Source organism: Aotus nancymaae, unplaced genomic scaffold (assembly GCF_030222135.1).
Source record: "Aotus nancymaae isolate 86718 unplaced genomic scaffold, 86718_ANA_hifiasm-v0.15.2.pri h1tg000009l, whole genome shotgun sequence".
Taxonomy (NCBI): Eukaryota; Metazoa; Chordata; class Mammalia; order Primates; family Aotidae; genus Aotus; species Aotus nancymaae.
The window spans coordinates 1,562,324-1,575,519 of NW_026988420.1; the positions used below are offsets into that span (position 1 = coordinate 1,562,324).

Here is a 13,196-nt window from a genome sequence, read left to right on the forward strand (position 1 = left end):
TTCAAAAACAATCACAAATAAGGTGAATTCACAGAGCACTTTTGCACTGCATCATTTACTGTCATGCACTTGTATAGTTATCGAATACTTTATGAAGTTTTGTGATAATATATATTCATTTATTCATTCTCCAACCAGCTTATTCTAGAGTTGAGGGTGGATGAAGCCTATTCAGGCAGCTCAGGGCACAAGGCAGGATCCAATCCTGGTCAGGATACCATTCCATTGCAGGATACACATACACATACACACACACACACACACACACACACACACACACACACACACTCTCTCTCTCTCTCTCTCTCTCTCCCCCCCCACCCCCCAACCCCCGCCGCTCAGACTGTAGACAATGTAGACACACCAATGTGCATCTTTAGGATGTACGAGGAAGCCAGAGTACCTGAAAAACACACAGACATGGGGAGAATGTCCAAATTCAACTCAACACACACATCTGCCCAAACGGGGAACTGATATTTCTCATCAACATTATAATGATAGAATGTTATGTGAAAACCTGCTGTATATACTCTATAAAACTATTCTTTCTTGCAATAGATAAAAGTCTGCTGAAGCCATTTATTGTTCTGCATAATGAAGCAGAGGCAGGAAAAGGGAACAACAGGATATTCTCTTCTCCTAAAGCAACAATTTGCATTTCTTCCCTTATCACTAATTTCTCAAAATATAAAGGAGTGTTTAAATCGCTATATTTACCTTGCAAACATTAATTATCATTAACAACTTAAAGCAAAACGTTTTGGCTTTCTTAAAACATTTTCTAAAAATAAGCTAAGTTCTTTTTGGCATGTATTACATTTCAGACAACTATTTGTAACCACAAAAATTAAATTCAGTACTACACTTCCCTCCTCTTAGATACTAACAATCTAATGTTCCCAGCTCACATGGCATAAAATATTATTTTTTAAGTTTTAGAATTACTATTCATTTTTGTCAAAGTATATGACAATCCTACTCTTCTGATATTCCAAAAAGCTGTATCGATGAGCTGAGAATTAATCACTTTTTTTTTTTTTTTGAGACAGAGTCTCGCTCCGTCGCCAGGCGCTAGGCTGGAGTGCAGTGGCATGATCTTGGCTCACTGCAACCTCCGCCTCCCAGGTTCAAGCAATTCTCCTGCTTCAGCCTCCCGAGTAACTGGGACTACAGGCACACGCCACCATGCCCAGCTAATTTTTGTATTTTTAGTAGAGATGGAGTTTCACCATGTTGGCCAGGATGGTCTCGATCTCTTGACCCAGTGATCCGCCCACCTCGGCCTCCCAAAGTGCTGGGATTACAGGCGTGAGCCACCACACCTGGCCTAATCACACTTTTAAACGACTATCAATCAAGATTAGACAGAAAAACACTTTTGGTATTAGTTACATCCAGGCATTGACTGCTATTAACAGAATGAGAAAAATGCTCTATTAATAAGAATGAATCATAGCTTCATCATATTACAAAGTACAACCAAATTCAGTCAACAATGTTGTAAGAAAAATACTTATAGCAAAAGCCTGAACCATAGCAAATTCACATCCTCTCACAATTAAAAGACTGACTGCATTTACAATTACCCTCCGTGGGGCACTGGGAATGGGTGCCACAGGACTCCTGAATCTCAGATGTTCAATGCTAGCCCCAACACTCACACATGGCAAGCAAGAGACTGGAGTTACACATGAAGAAGAATCATGTGTAACCCAGATGCTAGAGGCATAGTTCTTCATGGAGACAAAGGGACAGGCTACATAACCTGTCATGGGTTTTGTAGTTTTAAAAGCAATTCACCCGACTACATAATCGAGTTTCTGTACCCAGCTCACTCTAATGTGCCAACATTCCATTTTAATCCTTAGCTAATTTACTAAATTTTTATGCTTATTACAAATGAACTTAGAGCAAAAATCTATTATTATAACAAGTCTTCTATGGGTTGACCAAGTTATAATATATAAATACATTTAATAGTTGCACCTCAATAATCATAAATTTGATATTTTAACTTGGAGTAGTATTTCATTACCTAGTTCCAAAATGTCGCAAGGATCAAGGTGTGAACTCCTGTTGCAAAATTCATTCACCTTCTTCTCCAGTACTTTTGCGTCTTTTATTTGTGAATACTTCCGAATGTAGAAATGGCAAGGATCTATTACATGGCTTACAAAAACTAGCTCTGCAGAACCTGGAGAAAAATGTTTAAGCCACATTAATAAACTATGAGTTACAAATGAATTCACGAAAGCTGAACAACTTTAATAGCTTCTGAAAAAGTGTCTTATGGCATTGTAAACTCTGGAATACTGCACGTAGGTCCCAGGAAGTAGTCTAAACCCTGAAGGATAAAACAAATGGATCACTTTCAACTTGAACTCTTTAGTAACCTGAACTGCAAATACTTCATATTACTTGCAAAATATTATAAGTAAGTGGTATCATAGTCCATGTGATAGTTAAGGTTCTAAAGTCAGCATATATGCTGTAACTCTACTGTATTACAAAAGTTCAGTTTATTGATGAACATCTTTGGAACTCAGAACCCCTACTGATAATGATTAGGTTTCTAGGATAGCCTACAAAAGCCAGTTCAGTCTATGCTCTACCTATAGAACCAATATAGCTCATAGCCACTCTGAATCCCAAGTCTTATAAATCAGGTTAGTCTTATAAATCAGGTGTGAAAAAATGTCCAGGCAAAGTCAAAAGTACTGAGACGCATTTAAGGGAACATGTGTGCTTTTTGGTGGGGTGAGTAGAGGTAAAAAGGGTCAGAAAATTTTCTTAAGCCAAGTGTCTTCACTAATATGAAAAGATTTCCAAAGTATAACATTAAGGAAGGAATGCAAAAAACAAAAAAGTGGTATGCTACATTTTGTGTTTAAAAAAAAAAAAAAAAAAAAAGAACCCCCTACACAAAGAGAGAGAGAGGGAGAGAGAAGGCTGGAAAAATAATTAGTGTGTGTTTATTCATAAATGCATGAAGAAACTCTGGAAGAGATGGAGACACTGAATAGAACAGGCACAGGATGGGGGGAAGTTTCACAGAATATTTTAATATATATTTAATTTCTGAATTAAGATTAATGTTTTACATGGTAAAATTGTTTAAAAAACAAAGACTAGGAGGAGTGGAATTGAATATAGCCAAGTACAGATAGATGACAGAAACTGAACAAATGCATCATTTTAACTATCCAATAGAAAATATAAAGAATAATGACCGTATTCAGAGTGGGGTAAAAAGATAAATACATATAACTAGGGGTGACATCTAATAGAAGTATAAATTTTGGAAATGTTCTTGGCTGAGCACGATGGCTCATGCCTGTAATCCCAGCACTTTGGGAGGCCAAGGAGGGAGGATCACTTGAGGACGGGAGTTTGAGACCAACCTAGCCGACATGGTGAAACCCCATCTCTACTAAAAATCCCAGCTACTCTGGAGGCTGAGGCATGAGAATCATTTAAGTCTGTGAAGGGTGCAATGAGCCAAGATTGCGACACTGCATTCCAGCCTGGGCGACAGAGTAAGACTCTGTCTCAAAAAATGTTTTGAAGAAGGCGGATATTCTTGCCAGAGTCAAAACTTATTTATTTATTCACTTTATTTTTATTTTTATTGAGATGGAGTCTCACTCTCGTTGTCCAGGCTGGAGTGCAGTGGTGTGATCTCGGCTCAACTGAAACTTCCACCTCCTGAGTTCAAGGGATTCTCCTGCCTCAGCCTCCTGAGTAGCTGGGATTACATGCACCCACCACCACGGCCAGCTAATTTTTGTACTTTTAGTAGAGACAGGGTTTCGCCATGTTGCCGGGCTGGTCTCGAACTCCTGACCTCAGGTGATCCATCTGCCTTGGCCTCCCAAAGTGCTGGGATTACAGGTATGAGCCACCACCCCCAGCCTATTTATTTTTGAGATGAGGTCTCATTCTGTCACCCAGGCTGGAGTGTAGTGGTGTGATCTCAGGCTCATTGCAACCTCCGCCTCTCAGGTTCAAGTGATCCTCCCACCTCAGGCTCCTGAATAGCAGGGACCAGAGGTATGCACCACCACGCCCACCTACGTTTTTGTATTTTTTGTAGAGACAGGGTTTCACCATGTTGCTCTGGCTGGTTTCAAACTTCTGAGCTCAAGTCATCCACTCACCTTGACCTCTCAAAGTGCTGTTACAGGTGTAAGCCATGGTATCTGGCCCCAGAATTAAAACTTTCAACATAAGAAAGGAATATGTTTTAGTTATCAGTGAAATTCACTCTACTTATTACCTCACACTAGGTAAGAGTTACTTATTATACATACAGTAAACTCCACTATATCAAGCGCAGACAGTTGTTACAGTACCTGCTTTTGATCCAAAAAGAACAGATGAGTTTTTCTGAAGAGGCTTTTTTGGATATCTATGTGTCTCCACAAGACCATCTGTGCTGCTTGCTTCATCAAAGAAAGAAATAAAGACAACTTGTACTAACTATGTTAATGTTAACAATGACATGCTAGTTTTTTTTGGTGTTGTCTTTGTTTGTTTTTTGAAACGGACTTTCGCTCTTGTTGCCCAGGCTTGGCTCACTGCAACCTCCACCTCCTGGGTTCAAGCAATTCTCTTGTCTCAGTCTCCTGAGTAGCTAGGATTACAGGCATGCGCCACCAGCCCCAGCTAATTTTGTATTTTTAGTAGAGACAGGGTTTCCCCATGTTGGTCAAGCTGGTCTTGAACTTCCAACCTCAGGTGATCCACCTGCTTCAGCCTCCCAAAGTACTGGGATTACAGGTGTGAGCACCGCGCCCGGCTAGCATCCTAGTTTTAAAAAAGCTGCTCTTGAATTGGCAAAATACTGGAATGACAACACTCCTTGTATCAGTGAATAAAGTCATTACAGGTATCTTAAGTAATTGATATCAATGATAATACAATGGAAAGAAGTGTGTCCTTTTTTAAAATGTAATTCTGGAGAGTCAATCAATAAAACAGACAAAGGGTGAAAGAAAATAAAAGCTCATCTTGAAAAATGGTTCTAACGGAGACTATCAGTATAAAACTACATAGTGTAGTACTTCACTCCATGTCAATGGAAAGAATACTGACACTGGAAATCTAATCGAGCACAACTGTGATATATTTACATGTTATAAAATAGATAACATGATAGTTTATCTTATGTTAAATCTCACAATAAAGATCGAAGATGTTCTTAATCCAAAGAAAGTAATACAACTATGTCCACAAATCATATCTCATTTATTTCTTTTATACAAGGCTTGTAAGAACACTAAAAATCTCAAAATACCCTAATCAAAAACCAGATATTAATTTGTACCTCAGAAGGTGAGCTGTATTACTGCATTAAAAATAAAAATTATCCTAACTCTGGAAAATGTGAGAGTAGGGGCATGGAATGAACAGGTTTTAAGTCATAATGAGGAATAAGATTCTAACAGTAATTCTATTTCTGTTAAATGCATGGATGAAAAAGGTACTGTGTCCAATTACAGATACAAGATCTTTCCCACATGTTTTTACATTTTTACTTACTTTCTATGTTGTCTTCAATAATTTCTTCAATTAACACATCAGGGCTAGATCCCATTTGAGGTAACAAAGCAATGGTTTCAGGGGATGCTGTTGCAACAACATCTTTCTGTGGCTGGAAGTTTTTTGCTTCTAAATGTACATTATTTGTCTCAGGTTGCAAAGGAGGTGGTGGTGCTTCATTGGTTAGGACAGACATGTCAATCTTTTTCTTTTCTACTGGTGGGGATGTATTATAACAAGAAAGCCCCTTTTTGTTATCTTTCTTCTGAACATTCTGTCTAATTTCGTTTTCTTGGGGATGATATCTGTTTAAAAATACAGAGATAGAAGCTTACAAATACAGAGGTAAATGGCACAACCCTGAATAAGTCACTAGAAATTTCCACAAAGGCCATTAATCTGAATTTTGGGGGCATGATTATTCAATAGCCACTAACCCACTGCCAGTTATTTATCCATTCTACTCCGTATTTGTCTATCTTCTCCACATATCTAGACAGTTTTTAGGCTATCAAATATACAAGTATAGAAATTTTACAATGAAATAAGATGGGGTTTCATGAAGTTTGTGTTTCAGTTATTTCATGATGGATTTAGCTTCTTCAGAGATTACTGTTTAAGCAGCTACTGTGGGAGGCCAAGGCGGGCAGATGAAGAGGTCAAGAGATAGAGACTACCCTGGCCAACTTGCTGAAACTCTATCTCTATTAAAAATACAAAAATAAATTAGCCAGGCATGGTGGCACAAGTCTGTAGTCCCAGCTACTCAGGAGTCTGAGGCAGGAGAATCACTTGAACCCGAAAGGCAGAGGTTGCAGTGAGCCAAGATGGCACCATTGCACTCCAGTCTGGGCAACAAGAGTGAAGCTCCGTCTCAAAAAAAAAAAAAAAGTAATCTAATTATATTTACTTTCATGAAACTTTTAGTGGCTTTCTACTGCCTAGAGCTATACGGCACAACAGAAATTTTGGTGACAATGGAAATACGCCACATTGTCTAATATAGCAATGCTTTGGTCTAAATGTTTCAAAATTCATGTTGAAACTTAATTCCCACTGTGGTGATATTAAGAGGTGGGGCCTTTGGGAAAATTAACGATCGAGTAATGAGGGCTCTGCCCTCATGAATGGATTTGTGCCTTACAATATGTCTGGAGGGAACTAGCTTAGGCCCTTTTGCTCTTCTGCCTTTCCACCGTGCAAAGACATTTATTTGTCCCTTTTCTGCTCTTCTGCCTTTCCACCGTGTGAAGACATTTATTTGTCCCTTTTTTGCTCTTCTATCCTTTCTGCCATGCGAGGACACAGCTTTCAAAGGCGCCATCTTAAAGCAGAGATCACGACCCTCACCAGTAACCAAACCTGCCAGCACCCTGACCTTGGGCTTCTCAGCCTCCAGAACTGCAAGCAAATAAACACCTGTTCTTTATACGTTACAAAAGAATAAAACACAACTGTTCTTTTTAAATGTTATTACAGCAGCACAAATAGACTAAGACAGGTAGTCACTAGCAACACGTGACTACTGTAACACTTGAAATTTAGGCTAATACAACTGAGGAACTAGATTTTAATTATATTTAGTTTTAATTAATTTATGTCTAAATTTAAATAGCCACATGTGATTAGTGGCTACCATATTGGACAGTATGGATCATAAAGTTCAATCATCATCAGATAGCATACAAAATCTTTAGGACTTAGGATCTTTGTATCCTTGGGGACACAGAGAGTGGAATTATATACACTGTTACCTGAATCTAGCATGCTATTTCACTGCCCATATATTCACTGCCCATAAGATGCCTAATTCCTTTTTGTCCTCCTTTCTACTTGCTACTTAATTTTCATAGAAAAGGGAAAAGAAAATATCTTTCCAAGTCCTCTTACCCCAGGAAGAACTGATCATTCCCTTGCTTTGCACCTCAAGCAAATCCTGCATTCGTGACTCTAGCAGTTTTGCATTTTATTGTTTACATGTCCTTCTTCCTCTACTTACTGTAATTTATCTGACATTTATCTTAATTATTAGGGTGTTGGTGCCTAGCAGTGTTCAATGCTTGATGACTGAATCAATCTCAAAGATAACTTACATATATATATTGCTGAATACTGATCCCTTCTAGGCCTTTCAAAAAGTTTTATAGGCCGGGCGCGGTGGCTCAAGCCTGTAATCCCAGCACTTTGGGAGGCCGAGGCGGGTGGATCACGAGGTCAAGAGATCGAGACCATCCTGGTCAACATGGTGAAACCCCGTCTCTACTAATACAAAAAATTAGCTGGGCACGGTGGCACGTACCTGTAATCCCAGCTACTCAGGAGGCTGAGGCAGGAGAATTGCCTGAACCCAGGAGGCGGAGGTTGCGGTGAGCCGAGATCGCGCCATTGCACTCCAGCCTGGGTATCAAGAGCGAAACTCCGCCTCAAAAAAAAAAAAAAAAAAAAAAAAAAAAGTTTTATAAATAGAATTTAATTATAGAAACTATTAAGTCCTTTATATTTCAGCTTTTGAATTATACTAAACATCAATTTTTCTGTCTCTTAGATAATGCAGGTACTGTAAGAAATTAATGGCATGTCACCATGCTTATAAATACTTACTTTGTTGAGTCCTCAAATTCAATCTTTCCCATATTTTTTAACATACAGATAATCTCACTGCAATTCACAATCAACCTATAATAAAACATTAACATATATGTAAATGTTCTAATACAAATTTATTATGTTATCTAAACAAAAATCAGTTGCTGACATTAAAATAATGAATCAAAAAGGAAACATTTAAATAACTTTCTAAGTTAGCACAAATTATAATTACCCTAATTTGGTTGCTAACTTGGTAAACATTTGTGACCCAAATTTTCAATTTATAACTGCTTACTATTTTAATACGTTTTAAGTTCTAACACATCTTTATACTTGTTATGGTCTCCTGAACTACGACTTACTCACCTGGGAGGGTTCCTTTGTTTTAGAGAACTAGCTTGTGCTAATTCACAATCTGATGTTAATTTCAAAGTCCGGATAATCTAGAATTTAAAAAAAAATCATTTATGTGTGAATCTTGTCACAAATAGTAAGATTTCAGAAAGAAAACTGTATCTTTTAGGTATTTCATTAATTAATGCATTCAGGTTCAATTTGGGGCACTCAAAGGGATACAAGTAAGTGTGACTTTTGGAGATATCTATAAATGGTAACAATAGACACTAAGAAATAAGACAGTTACATGATCAGATAAAACTCTGATCAGACTCATTTTGCAACTGTGTTGCTATCTTCAAGTGTTTTCTCTTTTTTTGCCCTATTTTCTTAGCTAGATTAACTAGGATAAAGACCAAATTTTATCACTTTTTTCATCTCCTAGTGTCGCATGTGTAATACAAAGGAAACGACTGCTATTGTTTTAGAACTAAAGTCTAGGACACCTAGCCAAGTAGGGTTGTGGCAAATTCTCCTTCTTTAACATTAGAGACTTTGGAGGCAGGTAAACTAATTAATGGCTTCTCTCCTATACAGCTAATTATCCATGAGAAGTGAGATCCTCAAGATTCAGAGATGACTAGAGAAAGATCTATACCCTTAGGGTTTGAGACAGAAGTCAGCAAAGATTTGTGATTAATCTCATTCTGCCAAACTATAAGAAATATGTTTTCTTTCTTTTTTTTTTTGGCCCAATTCTGCCCCTCAGGCACTTGATTAGATGAAGCTGTCTCTTGACTTGCACAATTTGGGAGGGAATGGGAAGAGAAAAACTTTACCAGGATTTTGAATTAAATTTTAAAGTCAAGAGTTGAGAGCCATACCTAAATTGTCCATGTGAAGAAAATAGAGTCCTATTCAGTTTGCTACCCTTATTTGTCCTCATTTTTTTATTCTGTTGTCCTAGAAACCTAAACTTTCACCTCAATGCCATCTTACTTGCTTTCGGATCATGTGTTACAAAGACTTCATTGCACTATTTCCCTAACCGGTCAAAAATAACAAAGGGTCATACAAATTTTACATTGTCTGTCTTAGATTTCAAACATTATCTTATCATAACTTAGATTATCCTAACCTGTACTGTCATCAACTTAGAATTCTAAATAATAATATAGGTAACGATAATCTCAAAAACAAATTATTATCTTAAATATCATATTCCAAAGCATATAAAATAAACTACCACAGAAATAACTCACATTGTGAATTAAATTACCTGATTCAGGTCACAATATGTTCTTAGAGAAGGTGATAATTGTAATGCTCTTGCTATGTTCATAGCTGCATTCAAATTATTTCTTTTCTCTTCAATGCAGCTTTTAGTCTTTATTAAATTTGATAGATAAGCATCAGTAGTTCTTGCAAATTCTTCACAAAGGTTCTTTTTCCTTCATTTAAGATTCCAAAGTTATTTTGCAGTATTGCATAAATATTTATATAAATCTATAGTAACAGTATCTTTAAGAGTAAGTTCAGTAGTTAATGAATTTAACACAACATGGTTAAATAAGGTATACAGTAACTGAACTGTATCTGAAAGGGTACGTGTACTTGTTGATAAAATTAACATATAACATGGTAAATGAGGCATTAACTTGAACTGAAATGTATTACAGTTAAAAGCTATGCATAGCTAATTAGAGAAAAGCAAATTTTGTAGAAGGCAGGAGATTATAAATAGAGATATACAATATACCATCTAAGGCCTGGAGAAGAATCTGAGCTCACACTCTTTAGGAAATTAAGACTTATAAAAGCAGTTGTATATACAGGGGAACTGAAAAAGCCACACTGACTCCCAGGCAAGATGCATGCTCAAAAAACATCTAAGAAGATCTTAAGCCTGATCTCATGCTGATCTCAAGGCTCAGGGTACACACAACTACTCAATGAAGGACTGTTACAGCAAGAGTCAGTCTGCAAAGACTGAGGGAGGTGGCTATTTTCTCCAATGCCCAATTTCAACAAAAATACAACAGGCACACAAACAAACAGAAAAACATGACTCATTCAAAGGAAGAAAACAGAGTGGTAGAAACTGTTCTCAAAGAAGAACAGGCATTGGACTCAATAGACAGACGTAAAACAACTATCTTAAATATGCTTAAAGAGCTAAAGAAAAACATGGACAAAGAACTAGAGAATAATCACAAAAACAATATGGGGCAAAATGATAATATCAACATAGAGAAATTATATAAAGCAGCCAAACAAATTCTATAGCTTGTGTTGAAAAATACAGTAATTTTAATTTTTAAAAACCACCAATGGTTCACCTGCAGTTTTGGACAGGTGAAGGAAAAATGAATCAACTTGAATATAGGACAATTACAATAATGAAGTCTGAAAAACATAAAAACAATGAAGAAAAGTGAACAGAGTCTAAGGAACTTGTGGGTCACTATCAAGCAGACTAAGGTATGCATGGTAGGAATCACAAGAGAAGAGAGACAAAGAGACAGAAATTATATGAAGACATAATGGCAAAATGAGCTCATTATAAATCTAAGAGCTCAAGAGCTCCAACTGCTAAGGAAAAGGAGAATCCTCAAAGCAGCACGAGAAAGGCAATTTGTTAAGTACAAGAGATCCTTAATAAGATTATCAGCCAATTTCTAAGCAGAAATCTTGGAGGAAGTATTCTTCAGAAGTGAAGGAGAAGTTAAACATTCCCAGATAAACAAAAGCTAAGGGAGTTCATCACCAGTAGACTTTCAGTATAAGAAATGCTAATGAAAGTCCTTCATGTTAATGTGAAAGAAGGCTACACAGCAACTCTAAGCCATACGATGATAAAAACATCTCTGGTAAAGGTAAATACATGGGAAAATATAAAAACCAGTATTAGCGTAATTTTCATTTAGAATTCTACTTTTTATTTTCTACAGAATTTAAAGGACAAATACACAAAATATCTATCTTAACGGGTATACAACATAGAGGAATGTAATTTGTGACATCAATAAAAGGGGGGGCCATATGTAAAGCAGTAGAGGTTTTACATGCAACTGAAGTTAAGCTGTCTACTCAATGTAATTCTTATGCATAACCACAAAACACTATTTACAGAATATGCACAAAAAGAAATGAGAAGGGAAACAAAATTTGTGACTACCAAAAAAATCAAGTAAACACAAAGAAAGGCAATAATGAAGGAAATAAGCAACAACAAATAATAAAGCCATAAAACATACAGAAAACAAACCAAACGGCAAAAATCTTCCCTTATCAGTATTTTAAGTGTAAATGGATTAAATTCTCTAATCCAAAGGTACAGGTCTGAAGAACAGATAAAAAATATGACCCAACTATATGCTGTCACAAAAATTTAACTTTAGATTTAAAGACATAGAGAAGTTGAAAATGAAAGGATGGAAAAGATAATACACAGATAATTTTAAAACCTGGGGTGGCTCTACTAATTTTAGACAAGATAGACTTTAATGGAACAATTATAAGCATATATGCACCAACATTAGAACCCCAAAACATAAGGAAGCAAACACTCACAGAATTAAAGGGAAAGATAGACTTTAATGGAACAATTATAAGCATATATGCACCAACATTAGAACCCCAAAACATAAGGAAGCAAACACTCGCAGAATTAAAGGGAAACATAAAAATGTCTACAATAATCATGAGAGACTTCAATATCCCCCCTTCTAATAATGGATAAAACAACCAGTGCAGAATCAATAAAGAAACAAATTACTTAAGACAACACTATAGACTGATTGGACCCAACAGACATATTTAGAACACTATACCCAACAACATGAGAATAAACATTTTCCTCAAGTGTATATGTAACATTTTGAGACAGGACATATGTTAGACCATGCTGACTAATGTTTAATGTTCAGTAACATTTATTAGTAAGTCTTAATAAACTTAAAGATTGAAATCCTGCAAGGTATCTTTTCTGACTACAATGCAAAGACCTAGAAATAACAGAAAAAACAAAACCTGGAAGATTCATAAACATGTAAAAATTAAACAATATAATCCTAAATCCCAATGGGTCAAAGAAGAAACTACAAGGTAAATTAGGAAAATATCTGGGACAAATGAAGCAAAAACACAAAATTTATGGGACGCTATGAAAGCAATGCTGACATAAATTTAAATACTCATATTTAAAAAGGAACTTGGAAATGAATAACCTAACTTTATACCAGAAGTAACTAGAAAAAGACCAAACTAAACTCAAAGCAAAAGGAAGGAAATAAAGATGAGAGAAAAGATAAATACACAACACAGAAAAATGAGAGCAAAGTTTGTCTTCAAGCTTAGAATTAACAAACCTACAGTCACACTAAGAAAAAAGAATCAGATTACCAAAATCAGAAACAAAGTGGGTAAATTACTATCAATTTTACAGAAATAAAAAGGATTAAAAGACTATTATGAACAACTGTACACAAATTGTATAACCTGGGTAAAATGGGCAAATTCCCAGAAACACATAACCTATCACAATTAACTCATAAAAGTATTTTAAAAATCTGTACAGACCTATAATAATAATGAGATAGAATCAGTAATCAAAAAACATCCCAACAAAGAAAAGCTTTGGACTGCATAGCTATACTGGTAAATTGTACCAAACATGTAATAATTAATACCAATCTTCCTCAAACTTTTCCAAAATACTTGAAGAG

General features: G+C 36.2%; 1 protein-coding gene across 2 annotated transcripts in view; it reads right to left on the minus strand.

Annotated features, from left to right (window-relative positions):
• The window catches only part of LOC105704894 (RING finger protein 17), a 114,081-nt gene that overhangs the window by 84,116 nt on the left and 16,769 nt on the right, over positions 1-13,196 (minus strand). Inside the window, exons 7-12 of one of the 2 annotated variants that reach the window (XM_064373494.1) lie at positions 9,749-9,920; positions 8,500-8,576; positions 8,146-8,220; positions 5,545-5,849; positions 4,356-4,445; positions 2,039-2,197 (exon numbers count right to left, since the gene is read on the minus strand). In XM_064373494.1, the coding sequence (XP_064229564.1) occupies positions 2,039-2,197; positions 4,356-4,445; positions 5,545-5,849; positions 8,146-8,220; positions 8,500-8,576; positions 9,749-9,920 (878 nt within the window). The remainder of the gene's footprint in view (positions 1-2,038; positions 2,198-4,355; positions 4,446-5,544; positions 5,850-8,145; positions 8,221-8,499; positions 8,577-9,748; positions 9,921-13,196) is intronic. The other variant, XM_064373495.1, reaches the window with a different exon arrangement.